Here is a 12,613-nt window from a genome sequence, read left to right on the forward strand (position 1 = left end):
CGAAGGACGACTCTACGATGGGTTTAATAAAAAGCAGTTATAATATTAACTATGTATAATTAAAACAGCTGATTCTTCTACAGAATTGACAGTTTTAGTCTGTCGCAGCGTGGTTCTGCTATCTTCAATGACAACTAGCTGATATACGGGTTGGAAAGTTTTCATCTCATTTTAAATATTAGCACCAATACAATTCTTAATTACGAAACGAAGTAACGATCTCAATAGATTTCGTGGGTTTTTTGATTTAAACATCTTTACTATAAATGTAATTAACACTACTTAAGGAAATTGTCTTTCTTGTCTCGTGATGTTCGCCAACCATAACGCTCCAACCACAGCTAAGGCCTGAAAAAACCCAACAATCTTTAATATTTACGTGATTTCCTAAACGAAATTCGATAAAATTTTACGTTTGAACATGATAAATAATATGAATTTCAAAAACGTTGGATGTAAACCATTCTTTGTTTTTTTACCAATACTTTTAGTTGAATATGCGATTATACTTGTTATTTTGCTGAAACCCAACCTTGAATTATTTAGTATGTGTCCGGTATCGTAAAAAATATTTTTCACGCAATTCAACACTCACATACACATGTATGTTTCTCAGAAATAATTCATCAGGAATTGTTGTAAAACAGTTTAGTAAATCTTAGATAATTTACCAACATTAATTTTTTTTTATGTAATAGGAGGCAAACGGGCAGGAGGCTCACCTGATGTTAAGTGATACCGCCCATGGACACTCAAAATTCCAGAAGGCTCGCAAGTGCGTTGCCGGCCTTTCAAGAATTGGTACGCTCTTTTCTTGAAGGACCCTAAGTCGAATTGGTTCGGAAATACTTAATTTGATATTTAATGTATATATATGCAATATATATGCAAATTTAGCTAATAATATTCAATATAAGCGATTAAAAGCCATTTACTTTGTTATCTACCATTACACTGTATGAAAAAGAAGAAAGTATAAGTTTTAATTAAAATTTTAGTTGTTTTTGTGTGTTAGTTTGTAGTTGCAGCTATACACACACAAAAAGAACCTGCCTAGCGGTGCAATCCGCTCTTACAATTACCTATATATTAATAATAATTTAGGCTTAACTCCTTGAAACATTCATCCTCCTTGATAAAAGATACATACAATTAAAATTTTATACAAAAATAATTATATTTTTATCAAGGACCTCTCATAGAGTATAGACCTCCTCTAACTGGCTTCAATCTTGAGCATTTTTCTCCCAATCTCCCCACCAACTTCCTAAAGATCGTTAGCATACCTACATAACATAGGTATGTCCTACCAACTGCAAATGCAGCACTTGCAAAATAGCAGATAAACGCGGTAAACTTATGTTTAGGTGTCTCAAGAACAATTTAATGATAAAGAAAAGTTATACCTGCATAATTACAAGAACAATCCCTGCCACTCCAATAGACGCAGCATGAGACTTGACCCAGTTCCCAAATGCATCAGAGCACCCAGTGGTATAGGCCAAAGTGGTGTTGCAGTTGAATGTTTGAATGGTGCCGTAGACATGGTCGCAGCAGCTGATGGGTAGACCGAAGGATTCTTCCGTATGAAGATGGGGTAACCAGTCGCTCGAGTTCAGGACGCCGCAACAGGTGAACTGTAAATAATATTTGGTTCAGTATCATCATAGGATAATCATCTGACTGAAATAACATTTACAGCCTATATGCTTATAACTTATAAAAAAATTTCATAAAAATCGGTCGGGGCGTTTCTGAGAACCGTGGTCAAACCGTAATTATCAATTCTTACTAATATATTATAATCTTCGCATATGGCCAATCCACACAGATATCGTTTATTAAAACCTAACCATAACAATAAAATATACAGTAGGTATTTACAATTTTCTAAACCTACAAATTTTATTAATTAATCAATCTTAAAGAGTTCGATTATTTTATGAACATTAAAATAATAATACATTATTTGTTCAGTAAAAAATAAATACCTACATTTTATTTTTGACTGGAGAAATGATTCAAAGAGTTGAAAACATTGCCTTGGCGAATCGTCGTGTTACTATTTATTTCAAAGCAGAATAAATGAAGATTTCTATAAGAAGAATCCATAATATTATACACAACCATTTGGGTGTGAAGAAGTGTATGCCGGGAGCCCATAATTATTTCTGACGTGCAAACGAGACTGAGAATTTCACAAAGCGGTTTGGGTTTACCAGCCAAATTACCAAAAAAACCTTAACCCGCGCACAAGTCCAAACTTGCAATGGCTGCCATTCAAGAAGCTGGCTTCGAATTGATGGAACATCCAATATAATCACTGGACCATCCTCCATATTTCCGCCGTCAAAGGACCACACATTTAATGACGATGACCCACCGCGGTACACGATTTTATAAGTGATCAGGAAGAAGATTTTATTTAAATCTTTGAGCACGTTCAAGTATTACGTAAGCATATTTATCTACTATATCTATCCCCCTCTCCCCCTTGTCAGCAAAAGTTAGCTAAGCTCTTACATGGTATTATGGGTTGCCATATGAGTAAAATTGTAAATAATTATTGCTCACGCAATCACCATCTAAATCCCCCCAGCCCCCACGTCATCAAAAATAGGAACCCTCGAAAGAAAAGAAAGAAGAGAATATCAAAGACTCCTCCCCCAACCCTATAGTAATAATTGAACGGCCCCTTAGAAGAAAGGTGACTACGTCGAGAAATAAAATAACATCTCATAAAAGATAATTGCGTCATACCCTCAGTGTAACATAGTAATACGACCAAATTATGCGGGTGCATATATGTTATAAAAACATAGTTATGCGCCATGCATTCATGTTATTGAAGTCTAAAGCCCCATCCACACGCTTGACAAACAATGGCAAACAGCCAACAGCAAACAGCAAACACGGACGTGTGGATGGGTGTTTGTCGTTGTTTGCCTGTTTGTGTTTGTGTTGGGCAGTGTTCGACAGTGTTCGGCATCGGTGTCGGTTTATCTTGCCAGATCAAAGGATGTTTGGCAAACAGTTTGCTACGTATCCACACGTTTGGCAGCGATCAGTATGCGCGCGAGCTTGCGGGAGGCGGACGTATTTACTTGCTACACTTTTTCGTTGGCGCGCAAAGCGTAAAAAATGTCTGATTGGTCAGCACCTACGATTCTGACATTTTTAAGTAAAATTAAAAAAACACGGCAAATTAAAGCCCAAATAATAGGTCTAAAGCAGTACCTTGTACGCTTTCTATGTATTTTAATCATCCACCATCGTCTTTGCTTTCTTCTTTTTTTCCTTTTTTCTTTCTCTTGCTTTAGTTTATAATAAAAATATGTCAACCCGAAAGTAATAGCTGCCACAAGCTCGTCGTCCGCCATGTTTGCAGATTCGGAATGTTATGAACGTTCGCCAAGCATGTGGATGGCTGTTTGTGTTGGGTGATTGTGGTTGGTGTTTGGGACTTCGTTTGCTGTTTGCGGTGTTTGTGACAAACGGCCAGCGTGTGGATGCCCCATAATAGTACAATAATAATACAGTCTTGTCATGCTTGGCTAAGGGGCAGCTGTAAAATATGTCTGATAACACTGATAACGCAAGTTTTAAGTACCCCTTTTGTTGTTGTATTATACGTTAAAAACGTTATAACATTCTGCAAAGTATGTCAGTAGAACTATTATCTAAGTAACTACGTTTTTCATAAATCATGTTAAAGTATCATGTTTAACTGTTTAGTAACTTACAGATTAGTAAAAAAATTATCAAAATGATCATTAAACGGATACAATCCGAGGCCAAGCAATGGTTTTATTGAAAAACTATAATTTTTAACTTTTATAGTGTTCCTGTTGGAAGCAAACGGGCAGGGGGCTCATCTTATGTTAACTGAATGCGTGACACTCTCAATACCATAATGATTCGAACTATTTCAGTGGGCAGCTGGTTCCACATAGTATAGGTGCGCGGCAAAAACTGCCTTAAAAACCGCTCAGTTGTGAAACGACGGACGTCGAGGATGCAATTTCGTATTCTGCCTCGACGTCCGATGAACTCAGCTGCGGGTATTAATCTGAACACTATCCGTGGTAAATACGGTAGAAGATGCAGAGAGAGTTATCTCTGCGTTAACTTTAATAAAACCGAAGCAAAATAAAAATTATTGTGTGTAGCACAAACTTCTGTGCCACAAATACTTTTGACAGAATATTCAATTATTTTGCGATCTGAGTGAGAGACCGATTAAATCATAGAACTTACGTCATTTTGCACTTCATCCCATAACTTAGTCACCTCCAGGTTTGAACCATACACATCCATGGTGTTCAACAGCTGTTGCTGTACGAGCGCCACTGTGCTGCCTTTCAGCACGTACCCAGCGATGCAGGCTGATAGTTGGAATACAAACATCAACACCATAGCTCCGGCAAACTGAAATGGATGGACATTCTATTACTTTTTACGCTGGTTTAACTGGTAAAAGAGTGAGCAGTGTTGGCCTAGTGGCTTCAGGGTGCGACTATCATCCCTGAGCTTGTAGGTTCGATCCCCAGCTGTGCACCAATGGACTTTCTTTCTATGTGCGCATTTAACATTCGCTTGAACGGTGAAGGAAAACATCGTGAGCCTTGCCGGCTTGCCTTAGACCCAAAAAGTCAACGGCGTGCGTCGGGCACAGAAGGCTGATCACCTACTTGCCTATTAGATTACCAAATGATCATGAAACAGATATAGAAATCTGAGGCCCAGACCTAAAAAGGTTGTAGCGCCATTGATTTATTTTTTTAACAGGTAAAAAGCGTTTTGCATTTCGAGTATCGTGGTCAGCAAAAGATCAGACGAGTTTGAAAGTCACGATTCAGTAGCGCACACACGCAGCTTATTATTTCTATATTTTTTTAATATATGTTCATAAATTGTTTGAGCAGTGATGGCCTAATGGCTTCAGCATGCGACTCTCCGATACCTGAGGTCGTAGGTTCGATCCCCGTTATGCACCAATGGACTTTCTTTCTATGTACGCATTTAACATTTGCTCGAACGGTGAAGGAAACCGACATGTCTTAGACCCAAAAAGTTGATGGCGTGTGTCAGGCACTGCAAGCTGATCACCTACTTGCCTATTAGATTTAAAAACGATCATGAAACAGATTCAGAAATCTGAGGCCATGACCTAAAGAGGTTGTAGCGCCACTGATTTTTTTTTTCATAAATTGTATCTTATGGCATAACAGAAAGAAAGAAAAAGCTTTATTATCTGTATATATATATCTAAGAAAAATGGTCTTCGTTTGAGGCTCCTTCACGCCTAAACCACTGATCGTATCGACATGAAACTACTGCCATTTTTCCAAGATGGTTTATGGCTATTTATTTTTTAAATTCTAACGTTCCTTCTTTTTTTTATTGCTGTTTTACTTTTATGAAAATTTATACATACGGACTTCACCGCGAAAACATTCGGGGAGGCTTCCTAGAACCTCAAAACGTCAACACACATAAAATTTTATTTATTTCCTATTTTAATTCGCCCAGCAAAGCGGGCGGGAAATGGCTAGTAGGTACACAATATACAGGATATTTAGGTAAAGTAAAGTGCACAGGAACCTCACTAGGATTCCCTGTGTTGTGGGCAGCCAGTCTCTTCCTTTTGACATGTAAACTGTATTTATCTTTATGATTTCTACATAACACAAATTTATATTGAAACTATTTTTGCACAATAAGATTATTTTCTGTATCAGCACAGGATAGGCTGACAAGATATTGTTTGAGATTTTTAGTAAGTGTAATGTGGGTTTTGAAATGTTAGGGCGGATTTACATTATCTTAGTGTTTAGGAGAGTACTTTAGTACAACTTGAAAGGCAAGTTCTTTAGCGTAGCGTTTACTAAAGCAAGTAGCGTTTACATGTTTCAACTAAAGTACTATCCTAAAGCACTCTGCTAAACACTAAGATAATGTAAATCGGCCTTTAGTGATAATTATGTATTTAAGGAAGTGATTAAAGATGAAAGGGCCTCGAAAGGAGAAAAAGCGTTGGGCGAAGAAAGTGCGTTTTTTGACAGATTCCTTTGGATCTCTTAATGGTATCCAATTTTTTACTTTATGTCTGTGCAATCTGCTCCAAGGCAGGAGCCCATTTTCGGATTGCCCATCCAATTACAGGATTCTGTTATCACTCTCTTAGGTTTTTTTGCTGTTTATGGTTTTTTGTAATTCTTTTGTAATATTTATCATTTTAAACCATTAATATTACAAGCATTATGTTTGTGCACGCCGTGCCTATAATCGAGGCAAACATTGGTTGTAATTTGCATAACTTGTTTCTTTTCTTTTTCGTTTGTGTGGCCTTGTTGGTGTAGCTATAAATAGATCACTATTCTTTAATTCCAAATACATGCATTCAATTAAGCACGCAAGAAAAAAACAGTATTCGGCTGTAGTTTCTTTCTTGCGTGCTTAATCGATCGATCATTTGAATCTTAAGGCACCAGACATAATCAAAGATTCGAAAAGAAAGAGATTGAAATTACCAAGAGTTCAAAATCACAAGCGTCAAGTAAATAAGAGATTTATTATTTTTATATTATTATTATGTATTAACAATTAAATACAATAATCCAATTCACAAATTTTATTCCGAAAAGAAGCCCGTTTTTTTTTTGAGAGAGTGACTTCAGTCTATCATTCCCGAAACATTTCAAAAAACAATTGACAGATCTGTGTATGATAAACACTTCAAATTATAGAGAGTAGTGAAGCCCGAACTTCAAGATACTATTCCTTCAACTTTAAATTACCGAGGGGAACAATTAAAATTGATTCAATATATCAAGTATTTTTCACATTCATATTATCGAAAGATTCAAGAGTGTTAAATTACATGAGAGTCGATTGTACATGGATACACAATCTGTATTCGAGGTACATCACGTTGAAAGTCTACCCCTGCATAGTTATTTTGCATATAATATGAAAAGAACACGAACGAAAAAAACAAAAACGTGTTCATATTAAAGTTAAAAATTGATAGGGGATTGTCTTAAGCCGAATTAAAGAACTTGACCGGTCTCGCCTAATCTGTCTGAATTGGAGGATTAAATTACTGAGGATATATTACATAAATGTGGCTTCAATTATAATAAATACTCATTAGTGTTTATGCAAATCAGCGTTAAACATATGCGTACGTAAACGTTTTTCTATGAAATTCAGTTTTAATAAATTTGGTAAAAAAAAATCCAATATAAAACTCGAGTTTAAGCGAGCTTAGGCTAGCAACTTTCAAGATTTCACCCGCGCGTTTCCCTCCGCCCGCTCTAGTGGTAAGTGAAACAAACGCATGCCTAAAGTTCGCGTGAGATAAGGCGGACGATACAGCGTTACGCGGAACATAAATTAAGCAAATGCCAAATGCTTTTTATTTAAATATCTCGTAAAATATTGCTAAAACACCCAACTTTTTTTCAATAAATAATGATAAATGAAATATCTAACACGCGCCTGGGAATGAGTAGATATATATTTTTAAAGCACATCTACGCCAAATTTCAATATTGACTTGTATGTATAATTTAAATTTAAGTTTACAACTTTCTTACAAAGAATTTAATTTGGGTCGAGGGGTTCTAGTGCAAAGGTGCTATTGAAAGATTTAAGTTGGCGCCTGGGAGATAGTACCGGTGACCCCAGAGCTGGTGCTTTCCTCGCTCAACGAATAAGTGTCGCAATACAGCGAGGAAATGCAGCCAGCGTTATAGATACACTGCCAAACTTTTTAAATTTTGCTTTTATCTTCTATTTTGACGTGATAACGTCTTTAAAATCGTTTTAGTCGGGTGACATGTTCAGAAACTTGTGTCACACCAAAACCTCACGAGCGCGATCGCAGGTATAACGAGAGAGAGACGGACCGATCTCCCGTCTCATCTCGAGCGCTGCCAGTCATTCCGTGAATGTATGAAGAAAAATGTATATCATAGTCGAATAAGTAAACTTGTCATTTTACACCCGAAATTTATCATCAAAAGTGTGAATAAAACGATAGATGTAATTTAAAATTTGAAAAAATTGTTATCTTCATTAATTCCTTACTTCCCAAAAACTTATATCACCAATAAGACGTTATCACGTAAACATCTCGATCGTAAACCTACTTTACAAACAACCAATATTTTTTTTAAATTATTATTATTATTTATTATAAATAAATAAATATATTATATGTAGAAAGCAAATCTATTTTTAACTTTCAAAACACAAAAGAATTTTTTTATACTTATCTTTGGATATGGTAATTATTGTTTATTATTTTATCAAAAATAAGTGGCATTGTCTGTTAAATCGTTATCAACCTGATAAAAAGTACTATATTTGAATAGCCTAATTAAATACGTATTTACCAAAAATTATACTGTTTCCATTCATTTTGTTCACTGTTTTAATTTACTGTCATTATAAGTTTAGGACGGAATAGAAAAACAAGAATTTTCCGGAAAGATTTTGTAATTACCGTATATTTGATACCGTTACGTAGATTTGGTGATAAACCAATAAAAAGGGCTGATATGGCGTCAATATATACAACCCTTTGCGTCCGATTTTTATGTTTCGTAATTATTTCTGTCTTAATAGACAAGTAAGTGATCAGCCTTCCGTGCCTGACACGCGCTGTCGACACTTTGGTTGTAAGACATGCCGGTTTAATCGCGATGTTTTCCTTCAACCGTATGAACGTTAGATGCACACATGAGAGTCCATTGGTACACAGCCGTGATTCGAATACACGTTCTCCGAGTTGGTTAGGTTACAATCCACTTGGCCCACAATCTTATAAATAATACTTAGGTATATTTTTTATATGTAATAAACAAAAGAAATATATATTCTAATATGTATGAAGTGTTTTGAATTTGTGTATTATTCATATACTACAAGTACGTACTTATCTTTGGAATTGAATACCAGTAGATAGTGCGTTGGTAGGTATTGAATTCAAAAAACACGTCATTGTTTATAATATTATGGTTTTAGTCATGGACAGTGACAAACAAAAAGTTATGCAATAATGTAACAAATTTGCGTATACATATATCAAAGAAGTTAGATATTTATACTTGACCCTCACTTAAACTCAGTATTAATGGACTAAAAACTAATTCACAATTTAGACAAACTAACACTATATCTGGCTCGATACGTGTGTTTGAACCAGTCTAAAATTCTATCGTATCGTAATTACACCACACACAATGAGCACACCCCACATACCCTCACTTTCACACCATCACACAATACAGCCGAATTAGGTATTACTTAATTAAATTTAATAATTTCTATTGATTTTATCCTTTTGTAAATGTTTGAACCTTTTTGTGTATATTATGTATTCCATCTTTAGTATAATTGTTTTATGTTATATATAGAATTTATGTTAGCTGTTGGATTACTAAATAAAAAATAAATGTAATCTAACGCAATACCATTTACGTTAATAAAGGGCATACCAATTTTTTACACGAACCGGGATATTTTTAGTGTCCCTGTAGGTACTTACTACTTATGCCCCGTTTCTAAACGAATATACTATTACATCATTCCTGTATATAAATGCGGAAGTAATTTCGATCACTGCCTGCCTATATGTTGTATTCTCTCCCTCCCTTATTCATACAAATAAATCAGTTTAATTGAACAGTTTTAAATATAATACTCATCTCTATTTGTCACAGCATAAACAAACTTGAGAGAAAGAGACTAAGTAAGTTTACTTTAGTTCAATCATTTTTTATAAATAATTCTTATCTACTCCTATATACATGTATATACATGCTTAAAAAAATAACTAAGCTGATGAATATATAATATGGATTCCAATATTTTCTTCTTTACAATTATACGCCACTAGAGCCAAGAAAATGAATGCCGTCAGTGATACCATACAAATTCTCTAAATAGCTTGACATTTGGGATTTAGGACATGCTCCGCGTATGTAATAATCGTATTAATCTCAGTTCAGACTACCTATTGTGTTTTCTTCGACGTTCCAGTCCAATGTAGTACAGTAGTAATGTAGTACTACATCTGTTTTATAAATTTTTAGGCAATTTAACCTTTTCTTGCTACCGAAACAATTATTATTATGTCGGAAATCGAAGGTAGGTTACTCAGGTGTACCAATTAATAATTTAAGATAAGGGTTTATCATAGCATTTATGAGTTATTAAAGTAATTAAGAATAAGCGGAAAAGCGCTGGATGATAATACAAATTGTTTCATTGATCATTAATAATAAAATTCAGTACCTATTATGAATAATTTATGTACAAGTTATTCTTACGATTTCATCTTTATTATTTTATTATAACCTATTTGTTAAATCACGTCAAGAATTGTCTTTAATCATAGAGCATAGAATGAATCATAGTCTGTGGCAACTTACCGCCATAATCACATAATAACTCTCCATGAAGGCGCCATAAAATCCAGCGAATGCAACGAGGAATATTATCACTCCAGTTGCAACACAAAATGCAGGGAGAGAGAAAAACCTCTCCGATAAGAATTGATGGTATCCATTGTATGCTGATTGCACCGAACTACCGACCGCCAGTACAATAATACCCGTTATCTGAAAAACACTTTATTTTCACTTTCCATACACTAAATTTACACAGATTCTCGATTCGCACTTACCAGGAATAAGAAATTTACTGATACTAAAGTGTATTTTACGGTGGTAAAGATTTTGCTCAACATTTTGATTTTACGTACGCGCTGGGCGTCCGCGTGATATGCAATAGACTAGAGTTATGTTTCTCGGATATTTTTATCGCAAATATAATCTTTGATAAGGAAAACGAGCTGATTTATCTTACCAGAGACATTTATAATGGGGCGTAATTTTAGCAATTTTCCGTAGTAAACTTATGAGGTACGTAGTATGAAAATACTTAAATTTACTTAAAAACAAATGAATGTGATTAAATTGTTTTGTTTTACATATTTATTCACTTAACATATTTACATGACATATTTTATATCCCTTACTGACTTGGGATATTGAAGTCCATTTAGTTCACCCCGATTCGACACCACCATAGCAGGAAATAGAAATCGAAATGTTTGAACATTTTAGCGATGTATTATTTAAAAACTGACGCTTGACACACCGGTTATGTAGGTAACATGTAAACAGGAAAACTTAGGATTTAAAACTTTAAAATTGTTGTCTCATAATGATTTAAGAATAAGAATGACGACGATAAGGATTATGACGAGCAGACCGCCAACCTCCAGTAGTGGAGACCAAATCATTCTTCTTCTTGTAGCGCACAAGAAGAAGAATGATATGGTCTAATTAGTAGTTGGTGGTCTCGAGTCATTCTATGCATGATTTTATTACACACCCTTGTTTGACAATTCAGCTTATAATCTTATTAATTAATCCAAACATTTTTAATATTGGCAGTTGCCTATACAAATTTAATAGGCCTGTAACTTTTTTCCTAACATAATACTTTAATGAAACAATTAATATATCTCTTAATATTTGAATGAATTATTTAATTTCCTTTCGTTTGACAACATAAAAGCTATTCTTTGGAATCTATATTATAATTGAAATTTATATCACGAGCTTTTCAGCTTTCCCATTATTAACAAACAAACAGGAAATCAATGTTATAATAAGTGACACTAAAAATTCACATAGAACGATTTGCATAAATTACTGTGGGAAATAGAACCGGCTTCATTAAAATTAGAATTACAAACTTATTTAAATGAAAAAGTTAATAAGTATAATAGTTTGATAATGTGAAAACACATTTAATTCAGATAAATTTCGTCTTTAAATTTTGTTGGTACAGGAACGTGAACAGCGATATTTAATGATTATGTGAAATTATCTTTAAATCGTTTAAGAACTTAACGCCTGTGATAAAATACAACAATGCCGGATAGCTTTTTGTATGACTTTTTCTTCAGGCGCACATAAAGTTACAAACAATATTAAGATTAACTACATAACAAAGAACTCATGGAAGTTGGAACGTTATTGGTAAGTATCTATCGTAATTTTGAAATTGATTCTGTAGAGGCTTAAAAGTCGTTTTGCCAACAGTGATGTTTGAGTTCTGTGGATCTTTGGTGAATCCAGGTTCGCTTGCGATAAAGGCAAGGGAAGGAGCGGTAACGGGCCAGGTGGAAGCAATCCAGATCCTCTCTTTGCAAGCTCATTGCCAAGAGATCCACTATGTCCTTTTATCCACTGGATGGTAAGCTTTTTACGCCATCAGCACAGAACGCATTATCAGTTACAAATTTAATATCTAACCTAACCGTTGTACGTCTATGGCTGCTTCGGTTAGAACGACACATTCGCATTGAAAAATAGAGCTGTGTGTGCCTAAAGGTTTACGAAATATGAATGTTGACGCTGAGATTAAGAGAGAATATGTCACATCCTGTTCTTGAGCGTATATACGTAGCACATTCAGGGTCGATTAATCATGTTCCTCTTCTCTCATTTGAACATGATATTTTCTGTTGAAAATGTGTTGGTTAGCGATTCTATCACATATGCCTATGAGCAGTTGATAAATGATACTC

The 12,613-nt window shown here is 34.8% G+C and overlaps 1 protein-coding gene across 2 annotated transcripts; it reads right to left on the reverse strand.

The window, feature by feature from the left end:
• Positions 1 to 245: 245 nt before the first annotated feature.
• Positions 246 to 11,122, reverse strand: LOC125049817 (CD63 antigen-like). 2 transcript variants are annotated; one of them, XM_047649279.1, is made up of 5 exons: positions 11,055 to 11,122; positions 10,443 to 10,631; positions 4,258 to 4,428; positions 1,407 to 1,637; positions 246 to 348 (listed from the first exon to the last, which is right to left on the reverse strand). In XM_047649279.1, exons 2-5 carry the CDS (start codon positions 10,467 to 10,469, stop codon positions 283 to 285), a joined length of 495 nt encoding a protein of 164 aa, XP_047505235.1. In that variant the 5' UTR covers positions 10,470 to 10,631; positions 11,055 to 11,122; the 3' UTR covers positions 246 to 282. The 2 variants fall into 2 exon arrangements, with proteins under 2 accessions (XP_047505235.1, XP_047505234.1); XM_047649278.1 differs by lacking the exon at positions 11,055 to 11,122 and adding an exon at positions 10,697 to 10,831.
• Between the last annotated feature and the right edge of the window lie 1,491 nt (positions 11,123 to 12,613).

Source organism: Pieris napi, chromosome 5 (genome assembly GCF_905475465.1).
Source record: "Pieris napi chromosome 5, ilPieNapi1.2, whole genome shotgun sequence".
Classification (NCBI taxonomy): Eukaryota; Metazoa; Arthropoda; class Insecta; order Lepidoptera; family Pieridae; genus Pieris; species Pieris napi.